This window comes from Halichoerus grypus, chromosome 5 (assembly GCF_964656455.1).
Source record: "Halichoerus grypus chromosome 5, mHalGry1.hap1.1, whole genome shotgun sequence".
NCBI classification, from domain to species: domain Eukaryota; kingdom Metazoa; phylum Chordata; class Mammalia; order Carnivora; family Phocidae; genus Halichoerus; species Halichoerus grypus.
This window is the reverse complement of record NC_135716.1, coordinates 126992860-127005580: the sequence shown is the minus strand read 5'-3', so window position 1 is coordinate 127005580 and position 12721 is coordinate 126992860. Positions and strand designations below refer to the sequence as shown.

General features: G+C 43.0%; 1 protein-coding gene across 1 annotated transcript in view; it reads right to left on the bottom strand.

Moving 5' to 3' along the window:
- ERICH3 (glutamate rich 3) overlaps window positions 1-2417 on the bottom strand; it is a 99280-nt gene extending 96863 nt beyond the window's left edge. Inside the window, exon 1 of the mRNA XM_036092735.2 lies at window positions 2004-2417. Within this exon, the coding sequence (XP_035948628.2) occupies window positions 2004-2026 (23 nt within the window). The 5' untranslated portion in view covers window positions 2027-2417. The remainder of the gene's footprint in view (window positions 1-2003) is intronic.
- Between the last annotated feature and the right edge of the window lie 10304 nt (window positions 2418-12721).

Genomic DNA, 12721 nt, shown 5'->3' with positions numbered 1-12721 from the left:
TCCAATACATCTCAGCTATTGGCCATGAGACGCAATGCAGTGTAATTGCACAGTGCACAGGCTGTGAAACTGGACGGCCTGGTTTTGCTTTCCAGCCCTGATACCTACCTACCTGTGAGACCTTTCGAAATTTTCAGACCTTAGTTTCCTTCCCTGTGAGAATGAGGGTGACTAGAACCTGCCACATGAAATGGGTGGGAAAATTAAATGAGGTATATCATGTGAAACATTATTTTACAGCGTGGCACATGGTAAACACTTGTTCAGCTCTAGTATGCTTTTCATATGTGAATACGTCCACCTCCAGACTGGAGGGAGTGTCAGAACACACCATGCATTCAATAAACATTTACTGAGCTTTACTTTACGCAGAATATGGTCCTAGGTAAAGGAGGCACAAAGATTAATAAGACATAGTGCCTACTCTCCAGGAGCTTACAATTTTAGTGCAAAATTATTGTTACCATCTTAATATCTTTCTCGAAGAGTACCATGAAGCATACTCCCTCCCTAGATCATAAATTTTCCTTTTTTCCAATGTGCTTGGAACTAACGGAGCTTCAGAAAAATTTCACTTCAGTTTCTGAAATCTTAATCATGCACAATTTAATAAGCAGCTACAGGTTTTTCCACATTTTAAAATGGATGATTAAATGGCCTAATAAGATTCTAACTTAGCCAAAAACTTGAAAAACATAGGAAGACAACCATGACTGACACATTCATTTTCCCGAATGTGGACATACTGCAAACAGCAGCTGCAGAAAAATAGGGCCATTTACATCCCACATGACCCACGGCTAACTAAAATTGCACAGGAGTTCAGCATCAAAGTGTTAAAGTACCTAAACTAAATTCAATTTGAGATAAAATGAGAAGCTTGTTTAGTTGGAGCTACACTGCTTTCCAAAAAAAGTTCTGAAATTGACTTCCAACATGGCACCTTGTATACCTCTAGTTTTTCAAACATTCTGTTTACGTCATTACACTCAGTGAATTCATTAAAAAATAAAATCTTGAAGTTCGACTATAAATCCTAAACACAATGACTAATGTGGTATTTCAGACATCACAAACTCCAAATGATCTTAAATATGTTGTCCTCTACTAATCTGCTGCTCTTGAAAATGTGCAATAAATCCAATTAAAAAGGAAAACATTTTCAAATTAGTTGCAAGATCAACTAGGATATTATCTGCTTACTAGATGTATCATAATAAAAAAACCACCTAATATGCATTACATTGTTTAATTTGGGAGGAAATTGGATATTCTCCCTTCCAACAAAAGGACCAAGACCTTTTATTTCTTAAACAACATCCAATAATGACTGTGTTAACTTTCTAGAATAGATTAAATAATTGCCAAATACATCTTCTGAGGAGGCACCCTGCCCAAAGCAACAGGAGATCATGTGTAAACACACAAGGACACAATCCCTTCCTTCTCTACTTCCTCTTCAGTATCATACCACCTTCCCTGGTCAAAACCCTTTTAAGGATCCCTATGACCCTGAAATAAGGGGCACCCCTCACAGTAGAACCTCCCTCGACATTAAATCAACTCACACCTCGTTTCTCTGCAAGACGCCACAGTGAAAATTTCTCTCTCGTTCCCAAAGCTCCAAACGAATGCATATTTTGGTGACCTCTACTTTTGCATTCAAACACACATGTCCCACGCCATGGGATCTTTTTGATCCCAGCTAACGTCCCTGCTTAATGTATGCGTTTTTCACATCCATTTTTTAATCCTTCCAGAGTGAAAATTTCAAAGAGGCGAACGTCGGTGAAAGAAGCGAGGAAAGGGAGGGAGGAGATAGGAAGCCTGGGATTTCTGCCATCCTCAGCGCAACCCAGAATCCGTATTATTTGTTTCTTCTTCCCCAGCCTCCTTCTCTCTTCCCCCTCTCGCCCCTTCCCCCGCAGCGGGAGGGAGGAGGAGGGGCCGCTGGCTGAAGCCGCCACCTGCCGCGGGGTGGAAAAGCTCCAGTTGTCACTTACCCAGCCGGGTGAGAATGGCTCATTTTTGCAGGATCCCTTTTGGACCCCGCGGCAGGTGCGGAGGTCGGGTGCGCGGGGCCCTGTGCGCGCTGGCGCAGCGACACTTGCGCTCGCAGGATGGCTCCGCAATGCGGTCGCCCGTGCGCGGGCCACCTGAGCTGGGCCGCCGCCGCCCCCAGAGCTGCCCCGTGGCCTCCCGGGCCCCCACCCGCTGGCGGTATCCACAGCCTCGCGGTTGCTAAGGGAGGAGGGAAGGCGAGCGCGGAGGTTCTGGAAAGGCCCAAGCGCTGCTGGAGCGGAGCCTGGGGAAGCTGGAAGGGCAGCTCAGCTTCCAGCCACTTTTTCTGGGTCCTAATGTGGGAGGAGACCCAGGCCCCTGCTCTGTTGCCCTGGGCGCGGGTTCCCCAGGCACCTGTAATCTGGAAACAACACACACACACACACACACACACACACACACACTCACTCACGCACACCCATTTAGGCTGGTGTGCTTCCTGCTAGGCCCTGGGGAAGGAAGGGCTGGGTGGTGGCTGCAGGTCGGGTCATGGAAGTCCAGAGCTGCTCCATGGTGATGCATGGGCTTTCAGTTGTAAAACAGTCCCTAGATTGCAAGTTCAAGGGAAAGAAAGAGGTCTTTCTCAATCTGTTTGGGGTTTTGATTTTGATTCTGATCTCAAAGGCATGGCAATCCCTTCATTTCCTCTTTGGAAAATCTCCATCCTTGCTCCTACTGAGGTCCCCACTCCCAGCAGGCAGTGCCCATAGGTCTGAAGTTCAGAAGGTGGGACGGTGCAGTTTCTCAGGAGCATGCTAGAATCGCCCTTGTATGAATCCAGCACAGAGAAGGCAGGGCTTCCGTGAAGAAGCCTGGATTTACAGGAGAGGCCCTTGGTGTGGAGGAAGCTTAAAGCACTGGACTTAGATGACCTTTCCCGCATCCTGTTTTACTTTGTCAGGTTGTTTGTTGCAGGACTTGATCTCTGGCCTCAGGTTCCTCCTGTGTAAGGGACAGGCTGGACACATCCATGGTGACTGAGCCCTCCACGGATCTCCATTCTAGCTCAAACACTTACAGGCATTCTGCTTTCCCACACATCATAAAGACCCACTGAGCATGTCAGAGTCCGGTTTCCTTCACTTGATATTCAAGGTCCCTCATCACTGGACCCCTGCATCCCTCATCAGTCCCACTGTGACCACTTTCTCCCCCTCTGCTACCCTAACCTCTAGCAAAGCCAAATCTTGAACCATCCTGTGCATGGGAACATACTCCTTCCCTTAACCACTGGACAAACTTCTATGCATCTTTCAACACTTAGCTTGCACACCACCTTCTCTGACGTCCCCAGGTGTGCTGATGACTCCCATGTCTGGGGCCCCGCTCTCCCTGGGCGTACCTCTGTTTTACACCCCCACTCTGCACGACTGCCCTTGCTGGCAGATGGTTGTCTCTTCTTTTTTTTTTTTAATTTTTTTTATTGTTATGTTAATCCCCATACATTACATCATTAGTTTTAGATGTAGTGTTCCATGATTCATTGTTTGTGCATAACACCCAGTGCTCCATGCAGAACGTGCCCTCCTCAATACCCATCACCAGGCTAACCCATCCTCCCACCCTCCTCCCCTCTAGACGACATGGATGGAACTGGAGGGTATTATGCTGAGCGAAATAAGTCAAACAGAGAAAGACATGTATCATATGACCTCACTGATATGAGGAATTCTTAATCTCAGGAAACAAACTGAGGGTTGCTGGAGTGGAGGGTGGGGTGGGAGGGATGGGGTGACTGGGTGATGGACACTGGGGAGGGTATGTGTTCTGGTAAGCGCTGTGAATTGTGCAAGACTGTTGAATCTCAGATCTGTACCTCTGAAACAAATAATGCAATATATGTTAAGAAAGAAAAAATGGCAGATGGTTGTCTCTTCTACTTGAACGTGAGCGCCTCTAGTTCATGTGGTACATGGATTTTATTCCTCAGTCTCCTCAGAAGCAAACAGTAATGTTCAACAAACATTCGGTGTATAAATGAAGGAAATAGATTTTTTAAATCTTGTCAAAGTGGTAGTCTTTTTTTTGACCACTTACTCAATGCTCTCCTTAGCCTTTTATGAGAACTTACTAACTGTTCATTATCTCATTTAATCCTCCTCTCTGTTCTGTGAGGAAGGTTTTCTCCTCCATTTCACAGCTATCCAAGCTAAGACACAGAGGACCTAATTATTTTGCTTGAACTCTACAATAGCTCCTAAGTGGAAAAACCAGGATTCAAATCCAAGTCTCTCTGATTCCAAAGCCCACAGTGTTGTTTTTTAACAATGACAACATTCCTTCCCCCATGATTCCTGTGAGTTGCCGCAGGAGTCAAATTTCCTCCGCCATCAGAATTTTCTGACCTGAAAGATCAGAGCCATCCCAGCAGGGGGAAAATAGAGTTCTAGTTCAATGGCTTAGATCCTGAGACTGAGGACTCAAGGCTGCTTTGGGGACCAAGGCTAGAGCTAGAGAAAAGCAGAGGTTGTCAAAGAAAAAAGATGTGAGATGTGAAAGTGGCATCTTATGCTTCAACAAGGAAGTTCTATAGATACCTAATCACTGTGCAGCCACAAATGGGACTTGAGCCAGATCTTCCCCATAGATGTCTACTCCTACTGCCTGTGGTTCCTGTTTGATGGTGTCCTTCTTGCTCCCTGTTAACTACATTTCACCTGGATAAAAATTGGCCAGGAGGGAGGGGGTACTAGAGAAAGACATTATAATTTGCCCAAGCGCTGCCAACCCCTAAGGATGGTGTAAATAATATAATCTCATACAGGTACTAGTTGTTACATATTAATTCATTTGTGCAAATAGAAAATGGTATTTGCTCACTGGTGGAATGAGAAAGGAAATTAAAATACACTATGTAGATACTCAGGATTCTGTAGAAAAGAATCCCTGGCACTCAGCAGACAGCAAGGTACTCTCGGCAGCATGTACTAATTCATAAATGGGGTTTGAGTTCTCCACCCCTGTGAGCTGCACAATTTCACATCCCTGATGAAAACTGCAAGGAAGCTACTAATTTTCACTTCAGAAAATGCTCACTGTGAAATTGTATTGGGAATTTAGCCAGAAAGAATTTTTATGTTAATTTCTAGTATGGAGATAGAGAAAGGGAAAAAAAGAGAAAAAAGAAAAGAAAACTAAATTAAACTGTTTCAGAGACCAAATAGTCACTGGGGTCATTTTCATTTTCTCACAGGTAAACAAGTCCCCAGATGTCCCCAGTAGTACCATAAATTTATAAAAAGATTTTTGTTTTGTAGAAGACCTGTGGGGTTGGGGTTGGGGGCAGGAGACAAGCAGATCTCCACTTTGGCTGAACAGGAGCTAGACTTGGGAATCACAGATCTAAACTACCAGTGACCATCTCCTAGGTCAGGGGTGGGAGATCTATGGCTCAAGGGCCAAATCCAGCCCCCTGCCTGTTTCTGTACAGTCCACAAGCTAAGAAGAGTTGCTATATTTGTAAATGGTTCGAAAAAATCAGAAGAAGAATATTATATGATACATGAAGATTACACGAAATTCACGTTTCCATAACCTTAAATAAAGTTTTAATAGAACACAGCCACATCCATTTGTTTATGAATCATCTATGACCACTTTGGTGCTATGAAGGCAGAACTGAGTAGTTACAACATCAACTCATGGCCCACAAAATGGAAAATATTTACCATCTGGCCCATTACAGCAAAAGTTTATGTTGTTACTGCAATCAGAAAGGTAATTGACCTTTACGGACTCTGAGAACAGATACCACATCTTTCACCATTTTATCCGAGCACCTGTCACAGTGCCTCTCACAGAGTAGGTGCTCAAGAAGCAAATGAAGGAATCCACAAATGGTTGGGAGGAACACGTCTTCCCACGGGTTTATCTTTCTCCCACAAATAAAGGTGAAGTCATCCAGACTTCTTCCCAGATAAAATTACTATGCATGATGATCTGATGTCACCCAGGGCTACTTTCTTTTACCAACCCATATAACACCACAGTAAGTAAGGTAAGCATTTCATCAGGTCCCAATTGTGCAGATGGTTAAGTTTGTAAGAGTGCTCCCTGATACCTTACATCCTCCAACATTAGCTTAGGTCACTCAAAGCTACAGCACTGAGAAGCTGGAGAATGAAAAGCACCTGCACAAGGATTTAACTTCAAACCTGACTTGTTTTCCAGCCTTCCCTAATAAGCTTCCCTAATTAGCTTAATTCCAGTAAGCCACTTAGTGAAGCATGGCGTTAGGGATAGGAAAGGCTGAGAGAGCATGTACGACAGAGTGACAGACTTAAAGGGATATCCCTCATTCAGAGTTCTGAGTAACCCAGACAGGCAAGATGTCTCCAGATCCTTCTATTCCTACTTGTGAGTTGGATTGAATCCGCAGACAGATCAATTGAATTGTAGTCAATGAACTTATGTGGTGGCCACGGGAAATCAATGGTATTTACTACACCCGAGGTCTCAAAGATGACCAGAACTCCTGTCTGCCCTCAAGTTTGAAGGCTATCGGCTCGATAGACATGTGGGCAAAGAATGACAAAGTGCTAAGTGCTATGATGGAAGTATGCAAAAGGTGCAGTAATGGTGCCTTCTAACTAATGCTCCTGTCCTATCCTCGTCCCCCACCACTTCCAGCCATGTTCCCACTCTTTGTGATGCTGAATATCACTTCTCAAGGAATCACATTATTATTCTCTCTAGTCTTGACACCCCGATTCTTCCTCACCACCCTCTCCCAGGTATTATATACCAGGAGAGGAAAAAGATTGGCCTTAATGGAGGAGAAGAGAAGGAAAAGAGAAAAACATAAAGGCTACTGGGGAGGCATAACCATGAAGAAATCTGCAAGAAAAATAAAGGATATTCATTATTTTTATTGTTTTCGAGTAATTATATTACTGATAAATACATTCTCCAGCCCTACCCCAAAAAAGTTCCTCTAGGGAAGTCAGAGAAAAACTCACGGAGGAGGCAGTTCTTACAATGGGCCTTAATAGCTGTGCGGGAGTTGGCCCGGTGGATGGGGCCTGGGGAGAAGAGCTAACAAGCTAACACCTCCCTGCTTAAGCTTCTCGAGCAACAGTGGACTCAGGCAGTGTCTACAGACCCTGTTCTCATTCTTGTAGCCCAAACATTAATGGAGGTTGTGATCTGGAATGGAAAAAAGGAAGAGGAGAAAAGGGAGGAAAGGTAGGAAGGTAATGGCTTCATCAAGGAAATGGGGTTTGAACAGGGCTCAGTGGTGTCAAGCCCCATCTGCGGGGTCACCTCCCTTTCTGAACACTTTGATCGATTCCTCCCCACGTCCCAGAGGCAAGGAAGCATGACCACACAATGGGGAGGGTAATAACTATAAGGTCACTGATCCCAGAGGAAGACTGTTCTCAGTTGTACCAACTGTTCTCCTCCCAACTTTCTCTAAGAACAGTAGCTCAATAATGTGACTGGTGAAAAGAAACCGAAGAGCAGGAATTTCATTTATTACCGCACATCTGTTTTCCGACAGAGCAAATGGAACATTCCACATCCTCTAGCCTTTAAGAGCACCCATCTCTAAAAAACTTTACAGCTTCATTTGGTTTAAATGACAACGGCCTTGGCTCTTCTGCGGAAGCAGAACAGTACTGGTCTTCCAGAATGCCGGCATCGCAAACTGCTGACTGAATTATCTTGTTCTCCTCCTCTCTACAGCTAGAGGGACAGGGGGAACTGTAACTCCTTGCATTGGGTCGTATAAACAAAACTGCACTTCTTAACCTCAGGTTGGAAGTACATTCTCGGCTTTGAGCAGAAGACTGGGATTGTTCACATGGGAGGTAGGTGATAGTCAAGCTCACAGAACAAACCATCTAAACTATAGTAACTTTTAAAATAAAAACGTAGCTTTCTTACTTACAAATTCATACTGTAACTCAGATTGAGAAAGTGCTACCTGATAGGGTCCTGAAGAAATATTGACTAGATAAAGATAGTTTTGGTAATTAATCTAGTAGTTTCATGTAAATAAGCACCCCTAAAGGAGTTTGAGTATGCTTTCACTAATGATTGCTCAAGCCAACAGTTTCTCCCTAAGAGCACAAAAGTTAAAAAAAAGTTTCATTATTGTTGGAGGGATCACAAATTCTGAATTAATGAGACTTATCCTATTGTGACAAAAGAAATGCAAGTGTGGATGAAGCATCAAAAAACATGCAAAACATGCACACAGGAAAACCATTCTGGAGTGGGAGCTGGAGATCAAGATTATCCACCCGTCAACTGCAGGAAAACCCAGTGCAGTGAAAAAAACAGCTCCTGAGCTGTATAAATGCATTTGGAAAGAAAAACATGGCAATTCCTTGGGATATGCACAGTTCAGTAACACAACCCCCACTGCAGACCCAAGATCAGAATTGTGGGATTCCTCCCTTCCTTCACATTTTTTTTTTTAGTAAGTTTTTCTCTCATTCAATAAAGACCACTTCAGATTCCACATTTGGGTTGAGCAGGAGGAATCGTGACTGCAGGGTTGATTGTCTGCACCTGTGCAGGGCTGTCTCCACAGGGAGCTTTTATCCCTGAGCTAAATGGTTGGTCGGGCAGGGAGGCTGGAGAATGCTCTTTTGAGCCCAAGTTCCACAACACTGGAAACAGAAGCACAAAATGTCATGGCCTCGTCCCTCCGATGTGCCCTATAGTCACACACAGCAACTGAGGCTATTTCCTCAGCTGTAAGCCAAAGGGTGGGGGGAGGGGAAGCAAAGTTGTTAACACTGGGGTCTGCCATGATGTAGAGAAGCATTAGCAAGAAGGGACAGGAGGTCAAGAGGAGAAAATGCAGCTTTACTGACTTAAAAGGCAACTAAATGACAAAGAAAGAGGCAAAGTCTTAAATGGAAGGTACTCACTCAGTTCCAATTATCCATAATCACAAAACGTAGAAAACCCATAAATCCCCTTCATTTTGCTTGGCTTCATGCCTTTGCACTTGGACTTGAGTAGTCACATCTAGGTGATATTGTAAATTGTGAGCATTTTCTTTAGATGTACCAGTATGGCCATGTTATAAAGAACAGCTTTAAGAGGAGGTAAGAGGTTCCGGCTCCCCTATTTTGTCCATGTTTAAGTCGGGGACCTGGGTTTGAATTGGAATTCTGGCACTGTGGAAGGTGTTCCTGGTCACCAACGTCTGGTTCTTGTACACTTCAGGATACAAGAGAGGCTGGCACGTCTCCATCATCTTGAAGTTAGGCAGGACCATAGGGCTTGCTCTGGCTAATGAAATGTGAGTGGAAAATGATGTGTCACTTCTGGGTAGACTATTTTAAGAACTTGGGCCGATTCTCTGTCTTCCCCTGGGCCCAGCAACCAGCAGCCTTCCAGATGGTGGCACTTTCCTCAGCCTGTCCTCCCAAGTGAGGACAGCATGGAGCAGAGCCCCCCCCCCCACTCCCCGCCCCAAACCCCAAATGGACAGGAACACAGATGAGCAACAAACCTTTGCTATTTAAAGCCACCGAGATCTGGGGGTTGTTGGTTATCACAGCAAAGCTGGACTATAGTGATTAATAGGCTATATAATAGTTCCGTGACTTGGGGAAAGCTACTGATAGTAGCTATCCCTCAGTCTTCTCATCAGAAAATGACGGAGGCCTGGTATATAGTGAGCACTGAGAATATGGTAACTTGTTCGTCTTCATAATAATCTACATCTTAAGAACTACCTACACCGAGCCAGTCACTATCTTCTCTATACATACATCCTTTCTCATCCTCAAACCAATCTTGTAAGTTAGGTGTTACTGATCTTTTTTATAAATGGTGAAACCAGGCCTCAAAGAGGCTCATTGAATGTCGACCAACTTGTAAGTGGAACCAGATCTTTCTGATCCAGAGCTCTTGCTTCCTCCCCTAAAAGTAGTTATTTCACTTCTAAATAAGTGAAAACTTAGTTATAGTATGTTAGTAATTAAGATAAACACCTTAGATTTAAAGAAACAAATAAGAAAGGAATAAATCATTTGGAGTTTAAAATCATCATTTTCTTCAATACACATAAGATCTTTCCTACTAAATGATTTGGTTTTAATGATCCCGGCTAAAGCCATACCTGGCAATTCCTAATCTGGGGTTCCCAACTCCTAAGGGTTTATTGAGGTAATAACATGGGTTTGCAAGCTATTCTCAGGATTTCCATGTGTCTAGAAGAAATAATGTACTTCCAGAGGGCGAGATGACCAAAGCTAAATAAGTTTTCCTTTTTTTTTCTTTTTAATCTAATTTATAATGGGTCATTTCATTGTGGTACATTTGTACATTGGTACAATGTACAATATGCTTTGGTCCATTTATGATGATTTACAAGGGCCACTATTGATGCTTATGAATTGATAAGAAAAAAAAGTAGATCTAAAAATGTTATGGTGTTAAGCCATAAACTCAAATCTTTGGATAATTTGGGAAAATAATTTCAAATAAAATATTTTTGTATCTATGACATTAATAAACTGCATTTTATATAGATTTGTGTATTTGTTTCAATAAATATTTCTACTAGTACAAAGTTAAAAAAAATGTATATAAAGGTTGTTAAATACTGCTATATCCCAAACTCTCAAATTTTGGCCAGACAAGCCTAAATTAACCTTTTTCTCTCTCTTTGCAACTTAGCTCCTAATAACCCAGGTCATCCTCTACAGTCCAGAGAGGTTCTGGGAAGCAGCACAGCAGAAACACAAATGACTTTTTAATTAATTCAATAAAAGGAAGAGCTGATGAATGAAATAAAAGTGACTGAATCAAAGCAACCTTGTCACTTTGGGGGACATAGCACACCTCGAATTTTGGGGAGGATACATCTCAGAGGATTGGCAAGAGATTTTAGTAAAAATTGTGGGTCAAAATGAATGAGAAACCAGCAAAATGGCATTCTGTGGGCATTCCTCCCTTTACCTCCCTCTGCTGGAAATCAACCAATCATTTTCAGACTAAATTAAAGGCACTCAGTTGTCCTCAGAGCAAGCACAGTGGTCAAGGGTGTTTCAAAGAGACCTTTAGTTCAGATTTCTGGAGGACAGTTATAGGCCCTGTCATCAAAGAAAATAAGAAACCCTTATAGTTGCAGCAGTAATGACCATTTTAAAAAGTTACTGGATCCATGCCATGTGCCAGGCTCTGTGCTAAAATACTTGAAATGTCGTCTCATCTTACACTCAAATACTATTATTTCCCCCTTTTTGCAGAGAAAATTTCTGAGAAGCAAAGGATTGAAGTAATTTGCCCAGAATCACCTGCTTTTTAAGTGGTGACACCTCCTTAGCAATGGCTCTCAGCCCCTGTGTTATACTGTCCCCTGCAGGGTGTCTCGGAATGATACAAATTGAGGGTGTCATCATGAAGGCAGAAGGGAACCATTTATGGAGTCCTTCCAAAGAGCTAACAATCCATTCACATTACTTCGTTAAATTCCCATAATTCTGAGGGTGGGCAAGGTGAGGCGGTACCATTATTCTCATGGCACAGATGAGAAAATCGAGACTCAAAGAGATTAATGGGTTGGCCAACAAAGAAGACAATAAGATATAAACTAAGGCATTCTAAATCCACGTTGAATAATCTGCCTCTGTAGCAAGCTGGTTCTGATTTAACCTCAAAAAATTCTTTGCACATCTACAATATCAAGATATCTAACTGAATTACAGTCTGTATGAGAAATACCTGGATGGTTGCTTGGAAACTCAATATAAGGCAATTTTGAGATCAATGTGATCTCAAAACTAAAAAGATCAGTGTGATACTGGTTTACATTCTCAGATGTGCAAGTTCTTCTATATTTTGCTTTGATAGGATGACATCTGGAACACTGAGCTTCCATGAGTCATAGCTCCATGTATATATCATTCACTGCATTTTCCAAATTCAGAAGCAAGGTCAAAGCTCTCTGAGGTGTGCTCTAAAAGCCTTTCTCATCTGGTTTAAGCTAAGGGGAAAGCATTCCCTCTTATCCACGATAGGTGTGCGAAATCAACACACTTACAGCTCTCTCCAGTGAAATCCTCACCACCAGCTTCTTCCTTCTTGCAATGAATTTTCTTTTTTTTCACTCTGGTAGTAAGTGATGGGCTGACACGTATGTGCGTGTCCAGCACTTCTCTCTGGGAAGCGTCTAGAACTTTCATGCAGAGTCGCACAGGGTCATGCGGGACTCCAGGGTATACGGCTCCTGTATACCATGATGTGAATGGGGCCCCCTGCAGTTAGTTGTGCACCTCGGCAGCCCTACTGACGCCTACCGTTTTATTCTCTGCCTATGGAACCTCTGCTGAAACTAAGATAGAAAAAGCCTGTTTCACTTACTCCCAGGTATTACAGTCAACATTTCAAAAGAAAAGAGTTACATTTAAAAATGCAATTATCAGGAAACAACAGGTGTTGGCAAGAATGTGGAGAAAGGGGAAGCCTCTTACACTGTTGGTGGGAATGCAAACTGGTGCAGGTACTCTGGGAAATAGTATGGAGGTTCCTCAAAAAGTTAAAAATAGAGCTACCCTATGACCCAGCAATTGCACTACTGGGTATTTACCCAAAGGATATAAAAATATTGATTCAAAGGGGCACATGCACCCCGATGTTTATAGCAGCATTATTAACAATAGCCAAATTATGGAAAGAGCCCAAGTGTCCATCA